At 46.7% G+C, this 25916-nt stretch overlaps 1 protein-coding gene and 1 non-coding gene across 5 annotated transcripts in view; one reads left to right on the top strand and one right to left on the bottom strand.

Annotated features, from left to right (window-relative positions):
* Tmem94 (transmembrane protein 94) overlaps positions 1-25916 on the bottom strand; it is a 57118-nt gene that overhangs the window by 14961 nt on the left and 16241 nt on the right. For all 4 annotated transcript variants that reach the window (XM_023714078.1, XM_023714074.1, XM_023714075.1 and 1 more), the window contains one exon: positions 8746-8863. In XM_023714078.1, coding sequence (XP_023569846.1) covers positions 8746-8757 — 12 coding nt within the window. In that variant the 5' untranslated portion in view covers positions 8758-8863. Of the gene's footprint in view, positions 1-8745; positions 8864-25916 lie in introns of those variants that run through there.
* LOC111816505 lies at positions 11540-11648 on the top strand. The gene has a single exon (XR_002820882.1). It is a non-coding gene; the product is annotated as a U6 spliceosomal RNA (small nuclear RNA).

The following is a 25916-nucleotide window of genomic DNA, read 5'->3' as shown; positions in this document are numbered from 1 at the left end:
ATCCATCCATCCATCCATCATCCGTCCATCATCCATCCATCCATCATCCATCCATCCATCCATCCATCCATCATCCATCCATCATCCATCCATCCATCATCCATCCATCCATCCATCATCCATCCATCCATCCATCCATCCATCTAGCAGTACAAGTGATTGAACACACAGCCTTGGCCAGGAGTCCTCAGTAGAAAGGCTTGAGTTCCCTTCTTGTGCCACAGGTCTAAGGACTCACTGCTCTGGCTCAGCTCAACTTTTCATGATGGAAAGACTGCTTCTGCAGGTGCTGCCTCTTTCAGGACCACTGTTCATCTTTGCACCCCATGGACAGAGATTGAGCTACCTCCTAGTCCTTTTCTTTTTTAAGTTTCATTTTTTTCTTTGAGACAGGGTCTCTTTGTGTAGCCCAGGCTGGCCTTGAACTCACGGTGACCCTCCTGCCTCAGCCTCTTGAGCACTGGGGTTACAAGTGTGCACCACCTTGCCTGGCATGTATTTTGTATATTGAGACAGTGTCACCCTAAGTTCCTGAACAACCCAGGTTGGACTCAAATATGTGATTCTTTTGCCTTGGCTTCCAAAATAGCTAGGATTATAGGTGTGCATCACCACACCTGGGTGATATATTTAACAGAGGGAGAACTAACTCAGAGATACTAGCCTTTCATTACTTCTAAGAAAGACATTAAGAATAAACCTACCACCACCCATATCACCATTTTGTAAGAGGGCTTATGACCCTCCAACCTTCGAAAGGACATAATCACAGAAACAAGGTAGCTGTCATCAGGGAAGGACCGTGCCCCAGCTCCTCCTTATTCCTGTCATCACAGTTAGCTAGCACAGATAGGGCTGGTGCCAGGTGACGCGGGAACCAGACAGTTGCCGAGGGGGACCTCAGCGCCAGGCTGCTCCTTACTCAGACTCTCCCACTCCCGGCTTCTCCTTCTTGGACTCTAGCCCTCCGTTTCCCTCCGTAACCCACAGCCCCTCTGAGGCAGTCTGCCAACTGCTGTCCATTTCTGGAGTGACCTCAGCCATAGTCATGGGCACACCCACCACCAAGACACTTGCAGCTCCTGCCTTTCACCCCTAGTCTGACCCCTGCACACCGTGCAGACCTGGCTATGGACTGGCTTCTCAGCTGTTTCCGCAGGAGATGGGAGTCAGGATGTCAAAACCCAAATCTGCCCTAATACCCTGCCAGTCACCTCTCCTCGCACACTACTGCTACCCAGTGGCCTCGGCAGTACCCCCCGTCTCTGGCTTTCCTCCACTCTATGCTGCCCTTCCCACTCCCAGCTTCTACCTCACCCAGGGTAACACCTGTGCAAAAGCCCCCGCTGGGGTAAATGGGCAGCATCAGCTGAAGCCCTTTATCTTTCAAGTCCAGTCCAGCCCCACTTGCCGGTTTGCGAGGCCCTTGCGGACCTGCGCTCCCTGTGGTCCCTTCCCCTGGCCTTGCTACTCCAGCTCGCATACTAATGCATGGCCAGGAAACACTTGCCACCCAGACAACTCTCGCTTCTCCAAGATAACTCAAATGTCACCTCCTCTGGGATATTTTCTGAAAACTCAGGGCTGCACTTCAGGGAGAGGCTTGTATTCCAAAAACTCCTCAGCAACCTGGCTCTCAGCCTGCATCTTAGGGCTTTGCAATTATAGATTCATGTGCCTGGCTTTCCCACTAGAATGCAAATCCCTTGAAAATAGGTAGAGTCCTTCCATCTTCACATGCCCTCCCACCACACCACTGAGGATGGTGGAGCGTACTGAACACCTGCTGAGTGAACGAGGGGATAAATGAACCTGCAAATAACCTCACTGGTCTGAAAACATGTTAGGCAGGGGCCATCAACCCCAAATCGGCAGTAACATGACCTGGAGGTTTTAAAACCCTGCATGGGGGGCCTGGCCCTAGCTCAGTCCTTTAAGTGGCTGCTTCCACAAAGCTGTCAGCCTCAGGTTCCTGGAGTTCGAACCTCACAACTCTCCCGCTGGCCAAAAGTGCCCTGAAGGCATTCGAGGAAGAAAAAAAAAAAAACCCTTATTCCATTTTTGGGGCTGGAGAGATGGCTCAGTGGTCTAAAGCACCTACTTGGAACAAGCTTGGCAAAGCACAGGGACCGCGGTTCAATCCCCCAGCACCACATGCCAGCCAGCCCCACCCCCTGGTGGGCTGAGCTGGCCACACACACACACACACACACACACACACACACACACAAATAAATAAATAAATGTTTAAAAAAAAAAAAAAAACCCTGCATGTCCAGGCTCCACCCTAGGCCTATTGAATCAAAACTTCTGTGGGTTCAGCCAATAGTGGCTGAATATGATGCACAAAGCCCCAGCCCCAGCCGTGGGGGGGCAAAGACAATCTCTCCCCTTCCCCACAAGGGGCAGCGCCTGAAGGAGTAGTCTTTCTGCCTTGACACACACTTCCATCAGGAACAGTTCCTGAGGAACAGCAGCCAATTCTGAGACCTGAGGCTCCAGAAGGGAACTAAGGGTTATCTACTGAGGCCTCCAGGCTTCAGCCACAGAGCTGGGCTGCCAAACGCAACCTGGTTACCTGTCCTCCCTCCACTCCTTCACTCAGGTGACAGATCTGCCCTCTCCAGGGGCCTGTGCTGCCTTTGTCTGATGATGTTCCATACTTCCTTGTCCCTGCCTTTTCCACAGGCACCTCTTCCCTGGCTGTCTGGTATAGGCACCTCCACAACTAGCCCTCCTCCCCTCGAGCCCAGCCTTCCTAGCTGCCTTTCCACAGAGCTCCTGGGATGGATGGATGGCTGTCTCTAGGCAATGCCTCTAGAAATGACCAAGGAGAAAACATGCTGGAGGCAGAAAGGGCTGGCCAGCTGAGCTGGAGAGCTGCACACTCAAGAGAAGGAGTCTGACCAGGAGAAAGAATGGAAGGGTTGGGCAAGTGCACAGGGCTGCAGGATGACCTGGGCAGCTGCTCAGCACGGTGTGAGTTCCCCCACATCCAGGAAAGAATAGCTGAATAGCTTCCAGCAAGGCAGAGAAAAGGCTAAAAGGGGACTAGGGATCTAGCTCAGTGACACAGAGCCTGCTTGGCAAGCATGAGGTCCTGAGTTTGAATCCCAGTATCAAAAATAGAAAGAGAAAGAGAGAGAGAGAGAGAGAAAGAGGGGGAGAGGGAGAGGGAGAGGGAGAGGGAGAAGAGAAGAAAAGAGAAGAGAAGAGAAAAGGCAGGCAGGCAAGCAGTCTAAAATGGGCAAGGTATTCCTCCTTTAGCCAGGCCTCAGACCTGGGACACTCTCGGCCCCCATGGACTGCACAGTGGCTGTCCTGCTGGCATCTGCTGCCTCCTTTTAGGCAGCTCTGCGCCCAGGACCTCCTTGGCTGTCAAGCCATCACTGCTGTACTGCTCTCCCCACGCCATGGACGTGAGGATACATAAGGCACAGGCCAGAGGGCGGCAGAGGCTCCCAGGGCAGAGGACCTGTGGAGCCATCTCTATGCATCTGCCCCCGCATGTTATGTCTGGCCAGGGGCACCAAATCCAGACAGGAGATTAAAGACAGCACAACAGAAGGAAAATAAGCCATTCTGTAATTACATGCTACCCAAAGGGAGCGCCTGCCCGCACAGGCTGGCCTGTGGTAGGACTCAGAGCTGACCCAACTGCCAAGCCTCTGTAGCTCATTTCTCTGCACCAGGAGGGCCCCAGTCAGGAGTCAAAGTGCTGCTTCTCGTCACCCTTTCTCAACTTGTCCCCACATGGCAGAAGAACCAGGGCTAAAGAACCCGAGTGCACACACAGTCTGAGGTCTGCTTTTCATGTCTACTAGAGGCTAGGGAAAGATCAGACCCGGCCTTAAGTACCTAAAGGTAACAAGAGATGCTGCTGCTATTCACAATCTAAACCTCCCACCCTACTCCACTGCCAGGTACCTCCAGTGTCATTCCTGGGGCCTGAAATGAGGCCTCCATCCCAGAGGGACCAGGGAGGGAGGATCCTGAAGCTGTCCAGGTAAAGCCAGTCCCAGCCTAATGCTGTAAGTGCTTGGGCTCAAGCAGACAAGGGTGAAACAACTCAAGGCTGGGAGGACTTGACTAGGGCGACACTGATGCCCATGCAGGCTGAGTTTGTCCTCTCCGTTCTGTCATGGGGGTGGGTGCTGGTAGGGTTGGGAACCTGGGAGTACAACAGCGGAGTGAAAGAACTCTGTCCTTCATGTCACATTCACAGAAATCTACTGCTGAGCAGGAGCCACTGTCAAGGCAGAGAGCTGAGCACCAGAATGTCTAAGGAGCCTTTGGAGAGCTGATATACCCGCGTCAGCCAGGTGGCACAGGTGACACAGAGCAAAAGCCCCCAGCCACAGCCCCCATCTCTCCAGATCCCGTCTGAGGTTCCTCACATAGCAACTGCTTTCTTTGTATCAGGGACAACAGAATCAAGACTCCCAGGCTGAGTTATAAATTTAGTTATAGATTTCTAAGGCTTGACAACAACAGATAACCTCCAGTTAGAACTGACTCCTTCTCTAGTTGCCCCCGTCACAACTCTCTTACTTGTGCAAGCAGCGGGGGGACTCAGAGCTGAACTCAATATCCAAGTCACACAGGCAGATTCAGCCACCAGCTACGCTTCTGAGCCTGACCAGGCGCAACGGGACATCTCTGCAGCCAGGTGAATCAAAGGCAAAGCTGACCTGCTGCTGCTTCCCCACTTTTCCAGGCTCGAGGTGACCTCAGCATTCTCACTCCCCCTCTCCTTGCCTCCTGCAGCCACCAACACCTAGGAAGGAATTACTCCAGCCCTGATGGCTCCCGACACAGTGATCCAGGTGGTCTGGGGGAAAAAGCCCTTTCGCTGGCCCCCAAGGGATGGCATCCAGGCCCCAAGCTTCTTTAACTGTGTCTGGGGACCTGGGTCCTACAGTCCCTTGGTAGGATGCCTTTCTGGGAGGCTTGGGCACCAAGCCTCTTCCAGGCAGCTCAGGCTCCCAGCTGGCAGCTCTAAGACATGCTTTCTGGCTCTCAGTCCCAATCTCCTTCCAAGATCCTGGTAACACCATGCTCATTCTAGCTGCCACCCATTCTGCTCATTGTTAGGGCTCCTTTGCCAACCACGAATCCAAAGACTCCTTCACTAGGCAGGGAGGGAAGCACGGAGAGAAACAGAAGACCACACGGGCATACTCACTGCGCTGGGCTTGCCCTGGTGAGGCATCCATAGCTCTGCCTGCTTAAAGAGCATGGGGCAGAGCCAGAGGCACGAGCGATCAGCTACTGTAACTTCCAATGTCACCCTCAAAAAGAGGGGGAGAAGCGGAATGGAGAGAGAGAGGATGTGGGAAGATGGGAGAGGGCTGGAACGTGTGCGAGCAAGGAGGAGCTGTAGAGAAGGTGCTGCTGAGAATCAGGCGCAGCAGAGCAGAGCTTCAATCTGCTGATTAATTCAGCCTATTTCCAGTCACGCTGCAGATTCAGGGAGGGAGGAGGCAGTACCAGCAGCAGAGGCAGGCTGCAACAGCAGCCCTGGGAGGGAGGGAGGCGGGGAGGGAGGGAAGGAGGGGAAGGAGGAAGAGGGAGGAGAAAGGACGTGGAGAGGAGAAAGTTTGCTCAATGCTCTGCCAGATGTCCAGGAGCTTGGCTCATTGTTCAGAAGAGGCCACTGCAGGGTGAGGAGAGGGACAATGTGCAGTTCAAGTATAGACAGACAGAAAGATGGCAGATGCTGCAAAAAGCCGGGGCCCTGAGCACAACTGCTGGTATCCAGGCATCTTCTGGGGTACACAAATAGCAGTTCTATTCCCAGACTACCTGTCCATTGCCTCAGGTCAAGATTAACAGCAGCCACATGGTGGGTGGACAAGGTTAGCAGCCTCGTTGCGGGTGAACCCGCCATCTGTGAGAGCTCCCCAAATCACTCAGAGGCTCCAGCATAGATAGAGCCAAGCCAAAAGCAGCTCTTTCCACACTTAAAGCTGCAGGAAGGAGGGAAGGGGACTATGCTAGTGTGTTATTAGCAGTAACACATCCTGGGGCGTGGGGAGAGGCTGGCCATTAAGAAGCCTCCAGCAACGACTTCTAGGAGGCCAAGCAGCGGGCCTAGAAGCTGGAGGAAGGAAGAATTCAGTGACAGTGGGTACAGCCAGCTGCAAGGAGGGGGCCTTGAAAATTCTAGTGGTTCTGAGCCAGGGATTCCACCAGTCACTGAGCCAAGGGATAAAGAGAACAGCTGCATCTAGACATACCTGCCCAAGAGCTGCTAGCTTGGGGGCTGCCTGTACACCTGGGCCCCCATCTCCTAGGCAGAAAGGGGCAGCCAGCACATGGGGCGCCTTCCTCACACTTCCCAGGGCACCAACAGGGCATGACTCTGGGATAAGTTTGACCTAACAAGAGCTCTCCGCATAGGTTTCCTGGGGGAAGGATGGGCCAGGTCACTGAGAGGGGACAGGACTCCTCTGGCAATGGCCAGGCCATCCGAATAATGGGGCTACAACACCTCAGGGGCAGGAGGTGGCCTACTGGTCCCCTAGCTAGAGAGCAGGTTGGAAGCTGAGCTCATTTCTCCAGAGGCCTCAGTCTCCTGGACAACCGATGTCTTGAGCTACAGGGAGGGAGAGAGCAAGGTTCCACAGGGCCTCTCCCCTCCCCCTTAGCTGCTCTGGCAGCTCCCTGTGGGGCCCCTGCCAAACAGAGCTGAATGGGGACAGAAAGGAGGGGTGGGGCAGTCCAGAGGTTAAGGGCAGGAAGCTTCTGTGGGGAGAGGAAAGGGAGGTGGGCGGGGTCGTTTCTGTGCCAGCCCATGTGAGGCTCATAGGCTGGCCCAGAGGACTCCTGTTCTTGAGCCTCTTCTCTGTGGCAGACCCTGGAGGGGACAGCATGGAAAGCAATCCTTCTTCCTCTCCTGCCCCCTGCCATAGGGCCCACATCAGTGATGAGAAAGAAGAGCACAACAGAGCAGGAGCCCAAGGCTCCCTGGCTACAGTACATCTACCCTGCGCTGGAAGCCAGCAGGTGTGAAAGAAAAGGAAGTTAGGTGCTGAAAATCACCCAGCGATAGCAAAATCAATCCTAGGCCAAGCCAGGGAGCCAGAGACCACCTTACTATCAATGGTCACCATGCCAGCTACTCCCAATCCTACTTCTCCGAGATGCCTGTGACTGGGCCTCTGTCCTAGACCACAGGACAATCTGTACAAGCCTCAAATACAACTAGAAAGGTACATACTCAGAGATTCCATCAGGGCCTATTCCTGAATTGCTGTGTTATCCATTCCTCAACTAAATTACAAACCTCTCTGAGCCAGGGGCCACCTCCCCAGCTCTGCCAACTTAACGTTAATATCCCATGACTATGGCTGCTCCTGATGTTGATGAGGCATTCTGGTTCAGGACTCAGCTACCCAATAAGATGAGGACACAGATAAATCCTCCAGGAAAAATGGCCCTGAGAAGTGCCTAGCAGGACCCCACGGCTTTTACCTCAGCTGTAGGGTAAAGCCATTCCCTCAATCACAGAACTTTGTTCCCCTAATATATATATATTACTAGGCACTGGGGCTGCAGCAACAGGCTGGAATCAGAGGACAACACTGGCCTCTGTTTAGGGGCAGTGAGCCCCACCTTGGCAGGCCAGTGCCTTGCACATCAGAGCTTCTGGGGGTGTTCCCTGAACTGTGCATGCACAGCATTTGTCACTGTACAGACGAGCCTTGCACCCAGGCTAGACAGAGACAGGCGTAACTTTCCCTCAGTGCCAGCACTGCTAGGACACATACCTGCAGAGCAGCCAGAGGTGGCTATGAGCAGAAGGCGGAACACACCTATTTCAAGTCCGAGCCCACAAGCCCCGCTCAGCTACTTCAAAGGCCCAGGCTGAGTCAGCCAGGTAGCATCAAAAGTCAACAGCTCAGCTGCAGAGATAGCTCGGTGGTCTAAGCACCTGCCTAGCAAGCGCAAGGACCCGGATTCCATCCCCAAGTACCACATGCCATGCGTGCTGCACTGGCCAGAGACTGGGCATGGTGGCGCATGCCTGTAATCCTAGTCCTGGTGAGCCTGAGACAGGAGGATCACTATGAGTCTGAGCTGTGTAGGGAGACCCTGTACCAAATAAATAAATAAGTAAATAAATATTTTTTAATTAAAAAAATTAAAAAGCCAACAGCTCCTTTTGGCAAGTAAATCACTGTCTAAAAGTTCAAGTCGGTAAGTATTTACTGAGTCTTTGCTATAAACCAGGCTCTGTGCTAGGAACCAGGATACTGAGATACAATGAAAGTGGCACATTGTTCATTAGAATGTAGCAGTCGTGATGGTGGAGGTACTGTGAATGCTGAAAGCAGGGCTCTCTAGAGGCCCCTCTGGCCAAGAAGGCAGCCGTGCTTGGTGTCTGTCAGCAAGCTCAGCCCTAACCACAGGCAGGGTGCCCAGGAGCCTCCACATGGCTCAGCAAGTTGGGTTACAGCCTTAACAAAGAGCAAACAAACTCAACTGCACACCTCTTGGCAAGAAATGGAGGGCTGGCTTGGGCCAGCCCTAATCTGAAACCCCAGTGGCATGCAGCTGCGTTAACAGACCTGCCCCTTCCCCTTTGTCTTCCCAAACATGCAGCTGCACCCTCATGGGACTCAGTCATAGCCCCGAACTTCAGAGCCACATCCACGCTCATCTTGGACACAAACCCAGGAGGACAGCCCAACACAGACACCCCACATGGCCCCCAGGAAGGCCCACCAGATGCTTCCTCACCTTCAGGTCCATGGGCCCAGGGTAGTGCAGGCATGCCCAGAGGAACGTAGTCACCCCCGGAAGGAAGGCTCTGCCCCAACATGGACAAACCCCAGCAAGTCTGTCACGGTCACGGCATCTAGGAAAAGAAGAGAAAATCGTGTTAAGTCACGATGCAGAACTAGGCAACCACTGTGCGACGCCAGTCTCATCTAAGCCACAGGGTGGGACAGGGCCTAACTACCAGTGCCCTGTCACCCTGTCCTGCAGCAGGACTCATCAAGCAGGCAGCTTTGGGTGACTTACACTTTCTGAGGCCTGGAGCGAGAGGGCCTCGGAGGGGATTCTGGAACTGCACACTTTGTCTTTCAACCTTCACTTTTAGAGGCTGTGTCTGGTTCTACATTTCATATTAACTGTGAGTTTCTGACGGCCGGGAAAAGCCTTAGCTCATTGGCATTTTTTAAAATGAGGAATAAGGCCCAGGTGCATGCCTATAATCTCAGCACTTGGGAAGCTGAGGCAGGAGGATCATCTTGAGTTCAAGACCAGCCTAATCTACACAGTGATAACCTGTCTCTAAATAAATAAATAATCAAATATAATATAATTAGGGGTAAGGTTACCAATAAAATCACCTAAAGTCAGGCCAGCGAGACAGCTCAGTGGACTAAGCACCTACTTAGGCAAGTGCAAGGACCGGGGATCGATCCCGAGTTGTACATGCCATGCCAGCCCTGCCCCTGGGCATGCTGAGCCAGCTGCCAAGACCGGGTGTGCTGGCACACGCCTGTAATCCCAGTGTCGGGAAGGCTGAAAACAGCAAGATCACTAGGAGTCCAAGCTGCTTAGTAAGACCCTGTAACAAATACATTAGAAAAAAGAAGAAAGAAAGAAAGAAAGAAAGAAAGAAAAGAAAAGAAAAGAAAAGAAAAGAAAAGAAAAGAAAAGAAAAGAAAATCATCTAAAGCCTAGGTGCCTGGAAGAGTAAGAGCAGCAGGTGGGACAAGAGAGATCTCCAGAGATGCGCTCAGCACAGCTGCCGCCAGGAACGGATGTGCGCTCCCTACGTGCCGGGAACTGTGTGCCACACTTGCCAGCACACACACGCCCGTAGCCCCCACGCCTTCGCGCAGGTGATGGCAGCACTCCTTAGGCACCTGGGCAGAGGTCCCCAAGGATGGGCAAAACAATGTGACAGTGAACAGTCTGACAAAAGCTGGCTAGTTACCTGGAAAATGAGGATTAGCCCAGGGGCTCAGTGGTAGAGCTTGTGCTTAGTATGCACAAGGCCCAGGATTCAACTCCAGTGCACACACACACACACACACACACACACACACACAGAAAAAGATGCCAACCTTCCTGCCCAATCCACACAAGCCCCAACCTTCACCCTCCTATCCTGATACCAGCACCACTTTCCTGGTCTCAGATCAGGGCATGTCTGGTAAAGAGTGCCACTGAGTAATCTGACTTGGTGCCAGGTAGTTCCTTTGGGGCCAAAGCACTAACATGCTGACAAGGGCAGTTCTTTCCGGGCCCTAGAGGACAGTCTGAAGCCCTGGAAAAGTGACTCATAGAAGAGCTGTCGAGAAACAACCTAAGCAGCTGTGTCCAGAGGGCCAGCCAGGAGGCCGAGGTCTGCAGCCACCAAGTCCTCTCCAAAATCCCCTCCGACTCCCGCAGACAGCACCAGTCCTGATGTCACCGGCTGTGCTGCCAAGGTTCTCCCTGTCCCTGCCTTTCAACAGGGTTTGCAAAGCTGAGCCAGCCCCACAGGGTCAGAGACAGACAGTGACGCTAGAAGTGACCTCGCAAGATAGTGACAGTCTCTGGCAGCCAACTGAAATGAGATCCTAAGGAGCCAAGTCCAACCCCCCCAAGGCCACACTGACTCAGGACGCCCGGGCCATTTACAGCTGAGGTCCCCGTGATACCCCTTCCCAGCAAGGCTGGATGAGGTAGTCACCACACAGGGAAAAGCACCAGGAACCAGATGAGGATTGTGCCTGTTAACTTCTTCTGCCAACATGACAACAGTGAAATAACTCCACAGCCAGCTGGAACCGCAGCAGTGCAGAGGGCAGCCAGGAACATGACATTTTTCTAAGAGTCTCTGTTTTCCCATCATTCCATACAAGGGATTCTGGGAGAGAACTATTCTCATCAGTCTGACCTGACACCAGCAGAGTCTCCTTAAAGGGCCAGTTCGGCCTGTTGTCCATTGGAGACAAAAGCATGGGCTTCCAAGCCAAATATCCCTGGCTACAAATCCCAGGTCCAACATTCACCAAATGCCAAACACTCTTCAGAAATCTTATGTTCCTTCTGGGCTTTTCTCCTTGTTTATCAACAATTGCTAGTTTATATAGGCATTATAAAATAGTAGAGCACAGTGGCTCACGCCTGTAATCCCAGCACTCAACAGGCTAAAGCAGGTGGATCAGTGTGAGCTTGAGTCCAGCCTGTGCTACATAATGAGTTTAAGGCCATCCTGTACTACATAGTGAGACTGTCTCAAAACAAACAAACAGGGAAAATGGCACCCCCAAGCCTCATGTGTTTGGAAGGTGGTTGGATTATGGGAGTTTTATAGCTGACTTGCTATTATGAGGTAGGGTCTGGTCAAGAGACAAGTCACCTTGGGGATGTCCTAGAAAGGCGTAGCTTCCCAGCTCCTCCCTTTACTCTCTGTTGCCTGATTAAGGAGGGGAGCAGCTTCCCTCCACAGGCCCTTCCCCATGGCTTTCCTGGATTGCAGCTGGCTATAGACAAAAGTCTCTACAAACTGTAAGCCAAAATAAACCTCTCCGTGCTCGCTTCAGCAGCACATATACTAAAAAATTGGAACGATACAGAGAAGATTAGCATGGCCCCTGCGCAAGGATGACACGCAAATTCGTGAAGCATTCCATATTTTTGTTGAGCTGTGGGGACTCAGGTCAATAATTTCTTTTTTTTTTTTTTTTTTTTTTTTTTTATTTGAGAGAGAGAGAGAGAGAGAGAGAGAGAGTGTGGTGTGTGTGTGTGTGGCCAGCTCAGCCCACCAGGGGGCGGGGCTGGCTGGCATGTGGTGCTGGGGGATTGAACCGGGGTCCCTGATGCTTTGCCAAGCTAGTTCCAAGTAGGTGCTTTAGACCACTGAGCCATCTCTCCAGCCCCAGGTCAATAATTTCTGACATTGCCAGTTAAACAGAAGACCCAATGCTATTATGGGCTACTGGACTCTCTTAGAATATTTTGCTGAGTTTTACACACCTATAATATTCAATAACGGAACTTAGAAAAAATGGGGTATACCTATGAATGTCCATTTTGTATCTGTGTATTCAAAGTGGTTGGGATAGATATATAGTTGCATTCTCTTAATGAATAGAATGATTTGTTCTAATGGTGTTTGTAAAGAGGATCACAAGTCCGCATCTTGTACAGCAATTAACCACTAAGAAGAATATATGCAGTGTATTATTTGTTGAAACTGTCCTTCCGATTTGATTTGAAACTGTCTCATTGCTATTTATCAATAAAACTTTGAAAAAAAAAATAAATAAACCTCTCCTCTTTAGCTTGTGTGTGTCAGGTAAGTTAGTGTGTCAGCACCAACAAAGTGACTAAGACTGCCTCTTTCACAAATGGTGCTGGGAAAATTGGATGTTCATATGTAGCAGATTGAAACTTGATTCCTATCTCTCATCCTGCATAAAAATCAATTCCAAATGGTTCAAAGACCTAAGTGTAAGGCTCAAACCTTTGAAACTGCTAGAAGAAAACACCTGAAGCCATAGGCACAGACAAAAATAATAGATATGAAATAGAACCCCAATAGTATAGGGGAAAAAATAACAAGAATAAACAAATGAAACTACTTACACCTGTAATCCCAGTGCTGGGGAGGCTGAAAACACGAGGATCACTACAAGTCTGAACTGTGTAGTAAGACCCTGTACCAAATACATTAAAAAAAAAAAAATCTAGACTATATAAAGAACTCAAAAACCCAACACATTTTTAAAAACTCAAATAGCCCAATAAAGAGATGGGCAAATTAAATAAACAAGCACTTCTCAAAGAAGATGTATTTGTGGCCAACAAGAAAAGAAAAAAAACTTTCAAAAAGTTTTACCCCTGGGGCTGGTGAGATGGCTCCGTGGTCTAAAGCACCTACTTATAACAAGTTTAGCAAAGCACAGGGACTGCGGTTCAATCCCCCAGCACCACATGCCAGCCAGCCCCGCCCCCTGGTGGGCTGAGCTAGCCACACACACACACACACACACACACACACACAAATAAATAAAATTAAATTTAAAAAAAAAATTTTTTACCCCTTAGGGAAATGCAAATCAAAACTACACTGACATTCTATCTCACCAGAGGCAGAAAGGCTATCATCAAGAATACAAGACTGGAGAGGCTGTAAACAGGTGGATCACTACAAGTCCGATCTAGTAGTGAGATCCTGAATACCCTGTAGACCCTTCCCTAAAAAATACAAAAAAAAAAAAAAAAAAAAAAAAAGTATACAGCGAGTAAGTTGGGTGTGGAGGTGTACTCTTGTAGCCTCAGCACTCTAGGAAGCTAAGGCAGGAGGGTTACAAAGTCAAGCCCAGCTTGGCCTACTAAGCAATTTAATGAGCACTCATCTCAAAATTTAAAAATAAAGGGCTGGTGATGTAGCTCATGGTCCCCAGTACAAAAGAAAAAAGCAGAAAAAATAAATGCTGGCAAGGATGTAAAGGGAAAAAGGAACTCTTCTACACTGCTGGTGGGAACATGAATTAGTACAGCCATTATGAAAATCAGGATGGAACTTCTCAAAAAAATTAAAAATAGTTACCATTTAATCCACCTAGAGGCCTGGGAGATTGTTCAGTAGAATAAGCACTTGCCTGGCCAGCGCAAGGGCCTGAGTTCAATCCCCAGTTCCACCAAAAGAAAAAAAAAAAAAAAAAAAGAAGAAGAATGAAATTTTATCATTTACAGGTGAATGGATGGAACAGAGGTCATCATTTTTTAAAAATAAATACTACGAGTATTTATTTAGACTCATAGTAATCCTCTTGTCTCAGCCTCTCCAGCGCTGGGATTACTATGCCCAGTTTCGGTGGCTGGCACGGCATGTGGTACCAGAGCTGAAACCCAGGTCCCTGGACCTGCCAGGCAGGTGTGTAGGCTCCTAAGCTATCTCCCCAGGCCCCATAAATCCTCATGTTAGGCAAAATAAGCAATACTCAGGAAGACAAATAGCAAGCTAGATATAGTAATGTAGTTCTATTTCCAGCGCTCTGGGAGGTGAAGGGAGAAGACTGCGAGTTCTAGCCCAGGCTGGGCATACTGAACCACTGAACCGAAGTTAAACATTTATAAAAAGGGCTGAGGTATAACTCAATGCAAAGTTCCTGAGTTCAGTTCCCAGTACCACAAAAAAAAAAAAAAAAAAAAGAAAGAAAGAAATTCTACTCTTCAAAAGATAGAAAGAGGAAGATGGCAGAGTGGTGAAAAGTAGAAAAAACAGCCTGTCCAAGTTTGGGTGTCCAGACACTGAAAACAGCAATGTGAGGAAGAGAGCAAGGAGGGAAGTGGATTCCCAGGACCCAGAAAGGATCGGAAGTGAGAACTGAAGCCCACATGGAGAGTGAAGGGAGAGACCTCAATGAAGAAGGATGTGGTAAGTAGTGCTTTCTCCCTGAGCCACAGCTCTGCATGGCAGGGGGCAGATCACACTTGCAGATACATGGTGGCTACTGGCGACCCCAGAGGCTTGCACAGAGAAACATACAGTAGAATGGAGTAGTGGACACACCAGACTGCAGTGATTGGTGGTTTATTTGGACTCTGACATCCCCCATGGATGATGGAGGGACACTGGCCAGTAGCCATCTTGCAGAGGGGTCAATTGACCTTGAAACTCAGAGTAGCTACCGGCTGGCTATTTCCAGTGGTTCCCAGTCTCAAGAGAGGCTGCCAAATTCAAGTCAGCTGGAGGTCACACACCAGCTGCAAACAATAGGGAGCCAAATTCAAACCTGCAGGAGGCACCCAGAGTATTGCAGACTGAACAAATCGGGTTGTAGCCTCCCAGCAGGAAACCAGCTGCAACTTCAGTGAAACTAAGGGTGTGGGCTGCTGGGATTATCCACTACCGGACCATAAATCTTCAGGTGGCTTGCTGGGATTAGTCAGCATGGATCTGGACTCTTGTCTGTCTACTTTGTCTACCAGTTAACAGAAGAGATATCCCTTGAAGTGGACATTCTTCTCATATTTTCTTTTTTCTCTTTTCTTTTTTCTTGTTTGTTCTTGTTATTATGAGTATCAATGTTGTTTCTAGTTTTGATGTTGTTATTCTGGGTTTGTTTGTTTTTTTTTAAATTTTACTTATTTGTGTGTGTGTGTGTGTGTGTGTGTGTGTGTGGCCAGCTCCACCCACCAGGGGGCGGGGCTGGCTGGCATGTGGTGCTGGGGGATTGAACCTCGGTCCCTGTGCTTTGCTAAGCTTGTTCTAAGTAGGTGCTTTAGACCATTGAGCCATCTCACCAGCCCTATTTTTGTTTTTTTGAGACAGGGTCTCACTATGAAGTTTGGACTGGCCTTGTGCTCACTTTTGTACCACCCAGGCTGGTCTCAAACTTGCAGAGATCCCCCAGGCTCAACCTCCCAAGTGCTAGGATTACAGGTGTGTGTCACCTTCAGGGCTGGGCGCCTGCATCAGATGGACACCCAGGAACCCAGGCCAAGACACATGTGGGGCTGGGGATTGAATTCAGGTCCTTGTGCTTGCCAGGCAGGTGCTTATGCCTCTGAGTTATCTCTCCGGTCTCTCTGTTCTCATGTTTATTTCTTCCTTTTCTTATTACCTCTTGTCTTCTTCTCCAGTTTCCTAGTTTGCTTAATCTTCCCCTGTCTTTCAAGCTTGCTTCTACTCTCTTTCTCTTCTATTTCTCTATTTTTCCCCCGACCCCTTTTAAATTTTCTCTCCTGAGAGTAAAACTGCCACATTGAGGGCAAATTTACTGTATACAATTTTCTGTCTTAGTTTAGATTTTGTTATATAACTGCAAATCTAGTTCATATGGTTAAAGGTGACAAATTAATAACTACCATAGTTTATCATTTTTTAGGCTATGTTTAATGCTATTGTTATTATGGATTGTACTACTTTACCCAAGGGGACATTGTTGGGTTTTGTTTGTTTGTTTGTTTTTGCAGAACCAGGGATTGAACTCAGGCCTTTACACTTGCCAGGCAAGCGCTTATTCTACTGAGCTATCTCCCTGGCCCCCATAATTGTTTTAATCAGTTATTCTTCCTGGTATGCCAAGACTGAGATTCAGTGCAAAAGAACCAGGGGCTAAGCCAAAGAGGCAACAACTTCTCATCAATAAACTAGAGAGGCAGGACCTGGCAATAGACTTGAAACCCACATACCAGCTACAACTGGAAGACATTGCTGAGATGCAGTCATTTCTCTCAGAAGTAGTATTTATACTAGTATAAAGCTTCCTGCCATAAGCAATGTAAAACCATCGATATAGGAATTAAACTAAAACAGAGAGAGAGAGACAGAGAGAGAGAGACAGAGACAGAGAGAGAGAGAGAGAGAGAGAATAAGAAGACACTTAAGCTAGATGCAGTCCCAGAGGTCCAGCTCACAAAGGGCTAGGGCAATGAGGTGGAACAGCTGGAAGGCCATACTCCCTGGACTCAGAAGTGGTAAGAGCAGAAGTAACAAAGCAGATGAATAAGGATCTAGAAAAATATCAAATTAGAAATAATTTCTCTGACAACTACAGAGATGTTGAACATGATGGAAGACATGACTAGTAATACTAAAGCAGATACAGATATAAAAATAGAGGAGCTTATGAAAATGATGAAAACCATGAACACCTAACATAGGAAAGAAATGGAATCCATGAAACAGATTCAGACAATATTGTAGTTGGGGGTTTTGCAAGGTGAACAATACAATACCGAACACATATTTTATAAGATTAATTATAATAGTCATCCAAAGAATCAAATACAAAAAGATAGTGTAGGATATCTGTCCACACACTGAGGGCCTGGATCCTGAGCTCCTCCAATGAGGAGGAAAGCCAAGTTCCCATCAGGAAAGCCAATGTGGAAAGCCAACGGAACAGGCTTCTCCAGGAGACTGGGCAGTGCACCACCTTCCCCTCCAAAGCCAGGAAGCAATGCTCAAAGTGAGGAGTAGCTCCCCCAAAGTAGTCATTCTCATGTCCTGAATCACTGAGTCCAGTTAAAGACCCAGAGCTCATAACAATGCCCCCCATGAGTCTAACTAGAGGCCTAAAGCCCACAACAATGTCTCATGCAGGCCTTTTTCATGGAGCTGTGCTGGGAAGGCCCAAAGTTCAGTAGTGGAGGCTAGAAAGTCTGTGCCAGTGGGATGAAGGGTCTGTGCTAGCAGGCTGAAGGATCTGAACTGGAACTAGGAAGCAACACTCAAGGTAAGAACCAGAGCTCCCCCGAAAGGTACCACAGCCATCCGCAGCAACAGTGAGGTCCTGAGCTCCTCCAATGAGGAGGAAAGCCAATGTGGAAAGCCAACAGAACAGGCTTCTCCAGGAGATTGGGCAGTGTACCACCTTCCCCTCTGAAGCCAGGAAACGATGCTCAAAGTGAGGACTAGAGCTCCCCCAAAATGAACTGTAGCCATTCTCAGCAATGAGGTCCTGAGCCCCTTTGACAATGAGAACAGCTGAGTTTATCAGGAAACCTAGTATGACAAGCTCTTCCAAGAAACCAACAGCTCCCAACAGCTCCCTACAACCTCCACAAGGCATTTAATAGCCAAGATTCCACAAATTCAACAAATCACATATAACAAAAAGTTCATCAGAATCACAGCAGACTTCTCACATCAAGGAGAGCATGTTTTCTTTCAGTCCTGAAAGAAAACAACATCCAACCCATACTGATGTGTCCCATAGAACTCTTTCAAAATCAATAGAGAAATGATATACTTTCAAGACAAAGAACACCTGAAGAAATCTGTGACCACCAACCAGCACTCCAAAAGGTTCTGTATGGCATTCTAAAAAGAAATAATAAGAAATTTAACTTCATAAGCCCCCAAAGAATGAATCAACAGGCAAAGCAAGCAATGAAATGGGGGAAACCAACAACAGCAAAATAATATGACAAAGATATGTCAATACACATTAGGTATAACAATTTCTTTTTTTTTTTTTTTGGCGGTACCAGGGATCGAACTTAGGACCTTGCACTTGCCAGGCAGGCGCTTACGCCACTGAGCTATATCTCCAGCCCACCATTAATGTTAATGGTCCCAATTCATAATCAAAAGAAAGAAAATAATATCCAATGCATTAATTATTGTCCTAATTAATAACTGTCCTGGGGCTGGAGAGATGGCTCAGTGGTCTAAAGCACCTACTTGGAACAAGCTTGGCAAAGCACAGGGACTGCGGTTCAATCCTCCAGCACCACATGCCAGCCAGCCGCGCCCCCTGGTGGGCTGAGCTGGCCACACACATACACACACACACACACACACACACTAAATGTTAAAATAAAAATAAATTTAAAAAATAATTTATAAAAAAATAACTGTCCTACTAACCTGTTTTGAAACTGTCTCATTGCTATCTTTCTCATTAAAATTAATTTTAAAAATCAAAAGAAACACACTAGCAGAATAGATCAAAAAGCAAGAGCCAACAATATGCTGCATTGAAGAAACATTTAATTCTTGGGCTGGTGAGATGGCTCAGTGGTCTAAAGCACCTACTTAGAACAAGCTTAGCAAAGCACAGGGACCGCGGTTCAATCCCCCAGCACCACATGCCAGCCAGCCCCGCCCCCTGGTGGGCTGAGCTGGCCACACACACACACACACAAACACACACACACACCACTAAATAAATTTTAAAAAAATTTAAAAAAAAAGAAACATTTAATTCAAAACAAGATTCATGCATTTGCCTATAATCCCAGTTATTTAGGAGGCTGAGGCAAAAGGATTGCAAATTTGAGACCAGCCTAGGTAATTTAGCAAGACCTTGTATCAAAAGAATAAACAATGGGGGCCGGGTAGATGGCTCAGTACAATAAGCGCTTCCCTGGCAAGTGCAAGGGCCTGAGTTCAATCCCCGGTTCCGCAAAAAAAAAAAAAAAGAATAAACTATGACAGGGTTATAGCTGAGCACTTCCTAGGTTCAATCCCCAGTACTGCAAAAACAACAGGATACCAATACATATTCATTAGAATGACTAAAATAAAAAATATATAGCATCTAGAGTTGGTGAGAAATTGAATGCACAAATTGCTGGTGGGAATTTAATACGATATCCTTAACAACCACTTTGGAAAACAGTTTGACAGCTCCTTACAAAGTTAAGTACTGTACACACTTCCTGCAACTCAGCAATGAACTCTTTGTTAGTATTCTTTTCATGTGACATTTACATTATAAGCAAATGTTGCTGTGTGTTTCATTAAAAATAGCCCCACACCACCAACAGTCCAAGGTCCACTGACAGGATTCCTGGCTTTGGCCACAGCCCCAGCGAACTCCAAGCCCACTCTCTACCTTGCTTATCCTTGGCAAGGGGCAGCAGAGGCACCAACCAACCAACTAATGAGGTATGATCTTAGGTCTGAGAGAGAATATAAGCCCAGAGTGTTAGCAGCTCCAGGCAGAAACAAGGGACCAGGTCAACTGTGCCAAGAAAAGCCCCTGGCTATAGTAAACCACAAACGGTGTGGGGTTTTACTCTGAAAATCACTCGTTTCATCCAAAAAGCTAGCATTGGAGAAGAAAGCCAGTGCAGTACCTGCCATAGTTGAGAAAATTTAATCAGGAGCCCTTTGGAGAAAGGGTTAACTATTTGACACTGAGATACATTAACAATTCACTTCAGGGTTTCCAGTATCAACCTATTACAGTGACTGGGTAAGTGACAATCCTCAAAGACAACCATGGAGAGAGAATACGCACACCCCTTGAGCAATTTAAGCAGGGAAGGACATGGGGCCTGCCCTTTGTGACGGGAAGCCAAGCCCTGCATGTTTGGCTCTCAGCAGAAGGACCTGAATACGCTCACATTAAGTCCACTGAACTGCTTAAACCTCCACCCTGCTGCCTACATTCAAGACAGAGACCAGAGGTCTGACTGCTTTCTCCATCTATCAACATAAGCAACGAAAGCCTGGGCTTGGATGGCTGCCACCACCTAGGATGTAGAGAGAAGCTGGGGCAGAGGGATTCCGCTTCAAAACCCACAAACTATACACGTAAGAAAACCACGACTTGCTGGACTCCAAGACAGCAGATACTGGAAAGAAATCATTCATTCCAAATACAGAGGAATTAGCTCAGGCATGGTGATGCATACCTGTAATCCTAGCACTCAGGAGACTGAAGCAAGAGGATTATTCTAAGTTGGAGACCAGCGTGGGCTATAAAGTGAGCTCAAGGCTAGCCTGAACTGCATAGTGAGACCCTGCCTCAAAAAGACTAAATAAATGAAGGAAGGAAGGAAGTTTTGTTTTATTTTGCTTGGGATAGAGTCTTGGTATGCAGTCCAAGACCTCGGTATGTAGGCCCCAAACTCACGATGCAGCACAGGCTGGCCTCAAGCTCACAGCATCTCTGCTGCCTCAGCCTCCCAAGGGCTGGGATTGCAGGTGGGTGGCATCATGCCTGGCTGCAGGAACATTTTTTAATTCATTTTCCCCCATTGGTTTTTGAAATATAGGATTTTATTTTCCTTTTAAATATTTACTTTTCTTATTGTTTGTGTTTTTATTTGGTATTTTCTTGTTCTTTTGCTGTAACTTTTTATATAATTCTATTAATTTCCTTTTACTCTTTAATAGGATCATTTATCTCACCTTCTTCATTCTTCTCATCTTCTATTGCTTAACTTTTCAAATTTTACCTTTTAAATTTTCCTATTCATCCATCTGCTCTATCTTTAGTGGTATAATAAATTAAGCTTTCTTAATGTTCAGATAGTTTGCTACATGCTATTATTATCAAATTCTTTCCCATTGTTAGGGAAAGGATAGTTGCTGCATTTAGTAGATATTTAAATATCTACTCAGAGTTTATAATTACGGATGTTTTCTATGGCTAAAGATGGTACATTATAGGTTTTTAATAGTATTTAAAAACCTAGGGTTTTTTTACTGTTATTGTTGTTGATTTTGTTGCTGTTGCCAGAGTAACATAGTTGCTGCTATTAATTGGTTCTTCTCTGTATGCCAATATCTGAATTGACTTTGTGTCATTAACAATACTGTATGGTCCATTCCCAGAAAACTGAGTGCTGGGCCAATTACACTGCATTCTCCCTTCCCAATTTTTTTTAAAATGTATTTGGTATGGTACCAAATACATTTCTCTGCTCACTAGAAAGCTCGGACTCATAGTGATCCTCTGGTTTTCATCCTCCCCAGCACTGGGAATACAGACATGCACCACCACATCCGGTCTCGGCGGCTCAGTGCGCCTAAGGGCAGGGCCAGTAGGGCAGCATGTGGTGCTGGGGATGGAACCCTGGTTCCTGAACTTGCATAAGCAGGCGCTTAGTCCGCTGAGCTATCTCACCGGCCACCCCTCCCAAATTAATGAAGGTGTCTGGATCATAAGACGGAGGCATTGTTAGCTATGTCCAGAATGTATCACTGAAAAGGAGACACTAAAGAAATCTCCATGCTAGCAACACACTGTTATGATATAATCAACCCATAAATCTCTGGGCATGATGGGGCTCAGCTGTAATCCCAGCACGGGGGAGGCTGAGGCAAGAGGATCACTGTGAGTTTGGGACCAGCCTGGACTACAAAATGAGCTCAATGCTAGCCTGAAGTGCACAGCGAGACCCTATCTCAAAAAGACAAAAAAAGAAGAAAAACTTTGCAATGTCCTAGTGTTCATTCATGAGGCTTTGTGAGGAAGTCAAAAGCTACACAGCAGAATAATTCAAAACTGGGCAGGGGAGATAGCTCAGTAGAATAGGCACTTGGCCTGAGGCATAAGGGCCTCAGTAGAATAGGCACATAGGCACTGAGGCATAAGGGCCTCAGTTCAATCCCCAGTTCTGAAAAAAAAAAAAAAAAAAAAAAATCAAAATGATGATAGATTAAAAAAACAAATCAGGCCAATATGGTGGCACACTCCTGTAATCCTAGCACTTGGGAGATTGAGGCAAGAGGAACACTACCAGCCAAGGCTATAGCCAACCTAGGGTACAAAGTGAGTCCAAGGCCAACCATAACTGCACAGTGAAACCTTGTCTCAGGGAAGAATAAATAAATAAATAAATAAATAAATAAATAAAACAGATCAATAAGGTGCTAGCAAACAGATGTAACCGAACAGATAATGGATTTAATAAACAAAATAATCAGCAAGTTTACAGAAGACACTAATAAAAAGCTCAATAAGCTACACAGTGATTAAAAAAAAAGGCATGGCCAGTTTAGCAAAGTATGTGTCCTTGAAAAGGCATCAAACAGAGATACAGGAAATTAAAATTTCTACTGCAAGTATGAGCAGCAGAAGTGACCAGCGTGAGGATGCAGTGTTAGAACTACAAGACAGGACTGCTGCCAGAGCTCAATTAGTCTGAGACATCTTAGAAACAAGAAGAGAACATGAGGGTCAGCAAGATAGCTCAGCAGACTAAGTGCCTGCTTAGGCAAGCGCAGGGACCGGGGTTTGATCCTAGGACCATATGCCACGCTGGCCTGTGAACACTTCTCTTTGTAAACAATCTGATTCACAAACAAGCATTTTGCAGAATTTTGTTTTTGTTTGTCAATGCTGCACTGGGTAATGACCATGGCCATCTTTCCCACATGAACACAGACATGGCTACCTTTTCCAGAACCAGGGAACCGATTAAGTTCGTGAACAGAGGTACCACTATAATTGAAATTAGTGAAAAATCAGAAGACAGCATAAATGATATTTTTTAAAAAACTGTGTACAGTCAGTTGTGATGACTCACACCTATAATCCCAGCACTCCAGAGGCTGAGATGGGACGGTTGTTGCAAATCCAAACCCAGCTCAGGCTATATAGTGAGTTCAAGGACTGCCTAAATTGAATAGTGAGACACTGTCTCAAAAAGCAATAACCAAGCAAAAACAGAAATAATAGCAGAAATTTGTCCAGATGTGAGGAATATAGAACCTCAAATAACCACAATCAGAAAAGAACCTCTACACAACACAATCATAGGCAAAATCCCAGAAGTGCAATGCAAACACAGAATCTTAAAAGCTATTAGAGAAGAGAAACAAATTACTGACAAAGGTAAGCTCATGAGAATAATAGCACTTTTTAATACAAAACCTAAAGGGACAAAGGGCTTGAAGTATTTCAACTCAAAAAGAAAACAACTTCTAACCAGACTGATATATCCTGTAAAACTACCCTTAAAAACTGGGCCGGCCAAATAGTTCAGCGGATTAAAGGGGGGGGCCTTCAATCCCCCCAGACTGCTGCGCTGGCCCCGCCCCTGGGGTGCGCTGGGCTGAGACAGCAATTAAGACTGAGCATGGTGGTGCGCACCTGTAATCCTAGCTCTTGCGAGGCTGTAAACAGGCAGATCACCACAAGTCCGATCTAGTAGTGAGACCCTGAACACCCCATAGACCCTGCCCTAAAATAAAAAAAATACAAAAAAAAAAAAAAAAAGATAAAGATGGAGGCCAGCCTGGGCTACATAATGAGTTCAAGGGCAGCCTGAACTACGCAGCAAGACCCTGTTGCACAAAAGAAAAAAAAAAAAAAAAAAAAGGAAAAGAATAGGGAGAAACTGATAGGGCTAAGAAGATAGCTCAGCAGTCTAAGTGCCTGCTTGGCAAGCACAAGGACCCAGGTTCAATCCCCTCCAGCCCTAGAACTAGGCATGGTAGTGTCCAGCATTGGGGAGGCTGAGACAAGAGGATCACTGCAAGTCCAAGCTGCACAGCTGATTAAAAAAAGAAAATTAAGGGGCCGGAGACATGGCTCAGTAGAATAAGCGCTTCCCTGGCAAGCACAAGGGCCTGAGTTCAATCCCCAGTTCCGCCAAAAAAAAGAAAAAAGAAAAAAAAGAAAAAAGAAAACTGATAGAGAAATAAGGTCATTCCAGGATAAAGACTACCTTAAGTAATTTATGACCACCAAACCAACATTCCAAAAAATACTTAAGTATATCCTAGAAAGAGACAGCAATGCCAATAATACTAAAAAGTTCAACAGAATAAATGCACATGCAGTATGAGCAGGTAGGCATCAGCAGGGAGGGGAGGAAATGAACAACAGAAAATGCAGTCACAAGAATAAGTCAACACCTTTCATAATCACGCTCAATGTGAGTGAGCTCAATTTTCCATACAAAAGATACAGGTTGGCAGAATGGATCAGAAACAAAACAGAATGGGTCGCTGCACACAGGAACACATTTAATTCAAAAAGAAATTCATAGATTAAAAATCAAAGGATGGAAAAAATTTAAAAAAAAAAAGGGGGGGCTGGTGAGATGGCTCAGTGGTCTAAAGCACCTACTTAGAACAAGCTAAGCAAAGCAAAGCACAGGGACCGCGGTTCAATCTCCCAGATCCACATGCCAGCCAGCCCCACCCCTTGGTGGGCTGAGCTGGCCACACACACACACACACACAAATAAATAAATAAAATTTAAAAAAAAATTTAAAAAAAAAATCAAAGGATGTAAAACAACATTCCATGCAAGAGGAACACCAAAACAAACAGAAGTAGCCATTCTGTTTTTAGACAAAGTGGGCTTCAAACCAAAACTGATCCAAAGAGACAATGTCACTACACATTAATCAATGGGCTAATCCAACAGGAAGCAGTAATAACTTTAACATATATGCACCAATCCCCAATGCACCCAACTTCATAAAACAAACATTACTGGACATTAAAAAAAAAAAAAAAAATCAGATTAACATCAAGACCAGCCTGAACTGCACAGAGAGAAACTTGTCTCAAAAACAAAACAATTGGAGAATTTGTAAGAAATGAATAGATTCTTAGAAACATATGAATTACCAAAGCTGAATGAAAAAATATAAAAATCCTAAATTGTTCAATAACATGCAATGAAATTGAAGCAATAACAAAAATCTACTAAGTAAGAAAAGCCCAGAACCCAATAGCTTTTCTGCTAAATTCTATAAAACCTTCAGGAACTATCTAATGTCAATATTCCTCAAACTCTTTAATAAAACTGAAAGGGAAGGAAAGAAGCCCCACTCAATCTTGGAAGCTTGCATTATCCTGATTCAAAACCAAACAAGGACTCAATAAAAAAGGAGAATTGGCTGGGGAGATGGCTCAATAGAGTAAGCACCTGCCTGGCAAGCGCAAGGGCCTGAGCTCAATCCCTGGTTCTGCCAAAAAATAAACAATAATAGTAACTCATCAAAAATGAGAACTGTAGGAGCTGGACATGGTGGCACATGTCTATTATCCCAACACTAGTAAGGCTGAGCCACGGGGATTGCTGAGAGTTCAAGACCAGCCAGGGGGCCGGGGAGATGGTTCAGTGGAATAAGCACTTCCCCAGCAAGTGCAAGGGCCTGAGTTCAATCCCCAGTTCTGAAAAAAAAAAAAAAAAAAAAAAAAAAAAACTGGGCTACATAGTAAGTTGTAGGCCAACTCGAACTATATGGTAAGACTCTGTCTCAGAGAAAGACAGAGAGATAGGGGCCAGGGAGATGGCTCAGTGGAATAAGTGCTTGTCTGGCAAAGCACAAGGGCCTGAGTTCAATCCCCGGTTCTGCAACAAAAAAAAAGGAAAGAAAGAAAGACAGAGACCGAGACAGAGAAGGAGGGAGGGAGAGAAAGAGACCAACCAACCTACAGGCCAGTCTCTTTAATAAATACAGATACAACAAATCATCAAAAAGACCATTATATAGAAAGCATGACCAATTAGGCTTCGCCCCAGGGATTTAAGGAGGTTCAAAATATCCAAATCAGGGGCTGGAGAGATGGCTCAGTGGTCTAAAGCACCTACTTAGAACAAGCTTAGCAAAGCATCAGGGACCGCGGTTCGATCCCCAGCACCACATGCCAGCCAGCCCTGGCTCCTGGTGGGCTGAGCTGGCCACACACACACACCACACTCTCTCTCTCTCTCTCTCTCTCTAATAAATAAATAAATAAATAAAT

Source organism: Octodon degus, unplaced genomic scaffold (assembly GCF_000260255.1).
Source record: "Octodon degus isolate 3935 unplaced genomic scaffold, OctDeg1.0 scaffold00033, whole genome shotgun sequence".
Lineage (NCBI taxonomy): Eukaryota > Metazoa > Chordata > Mammalia > Rodentia > Octodontidae > Octodon > Octodon degus.
This window is presented reverse-complemented; position numbering and strand designations above follow the sequence as displayed.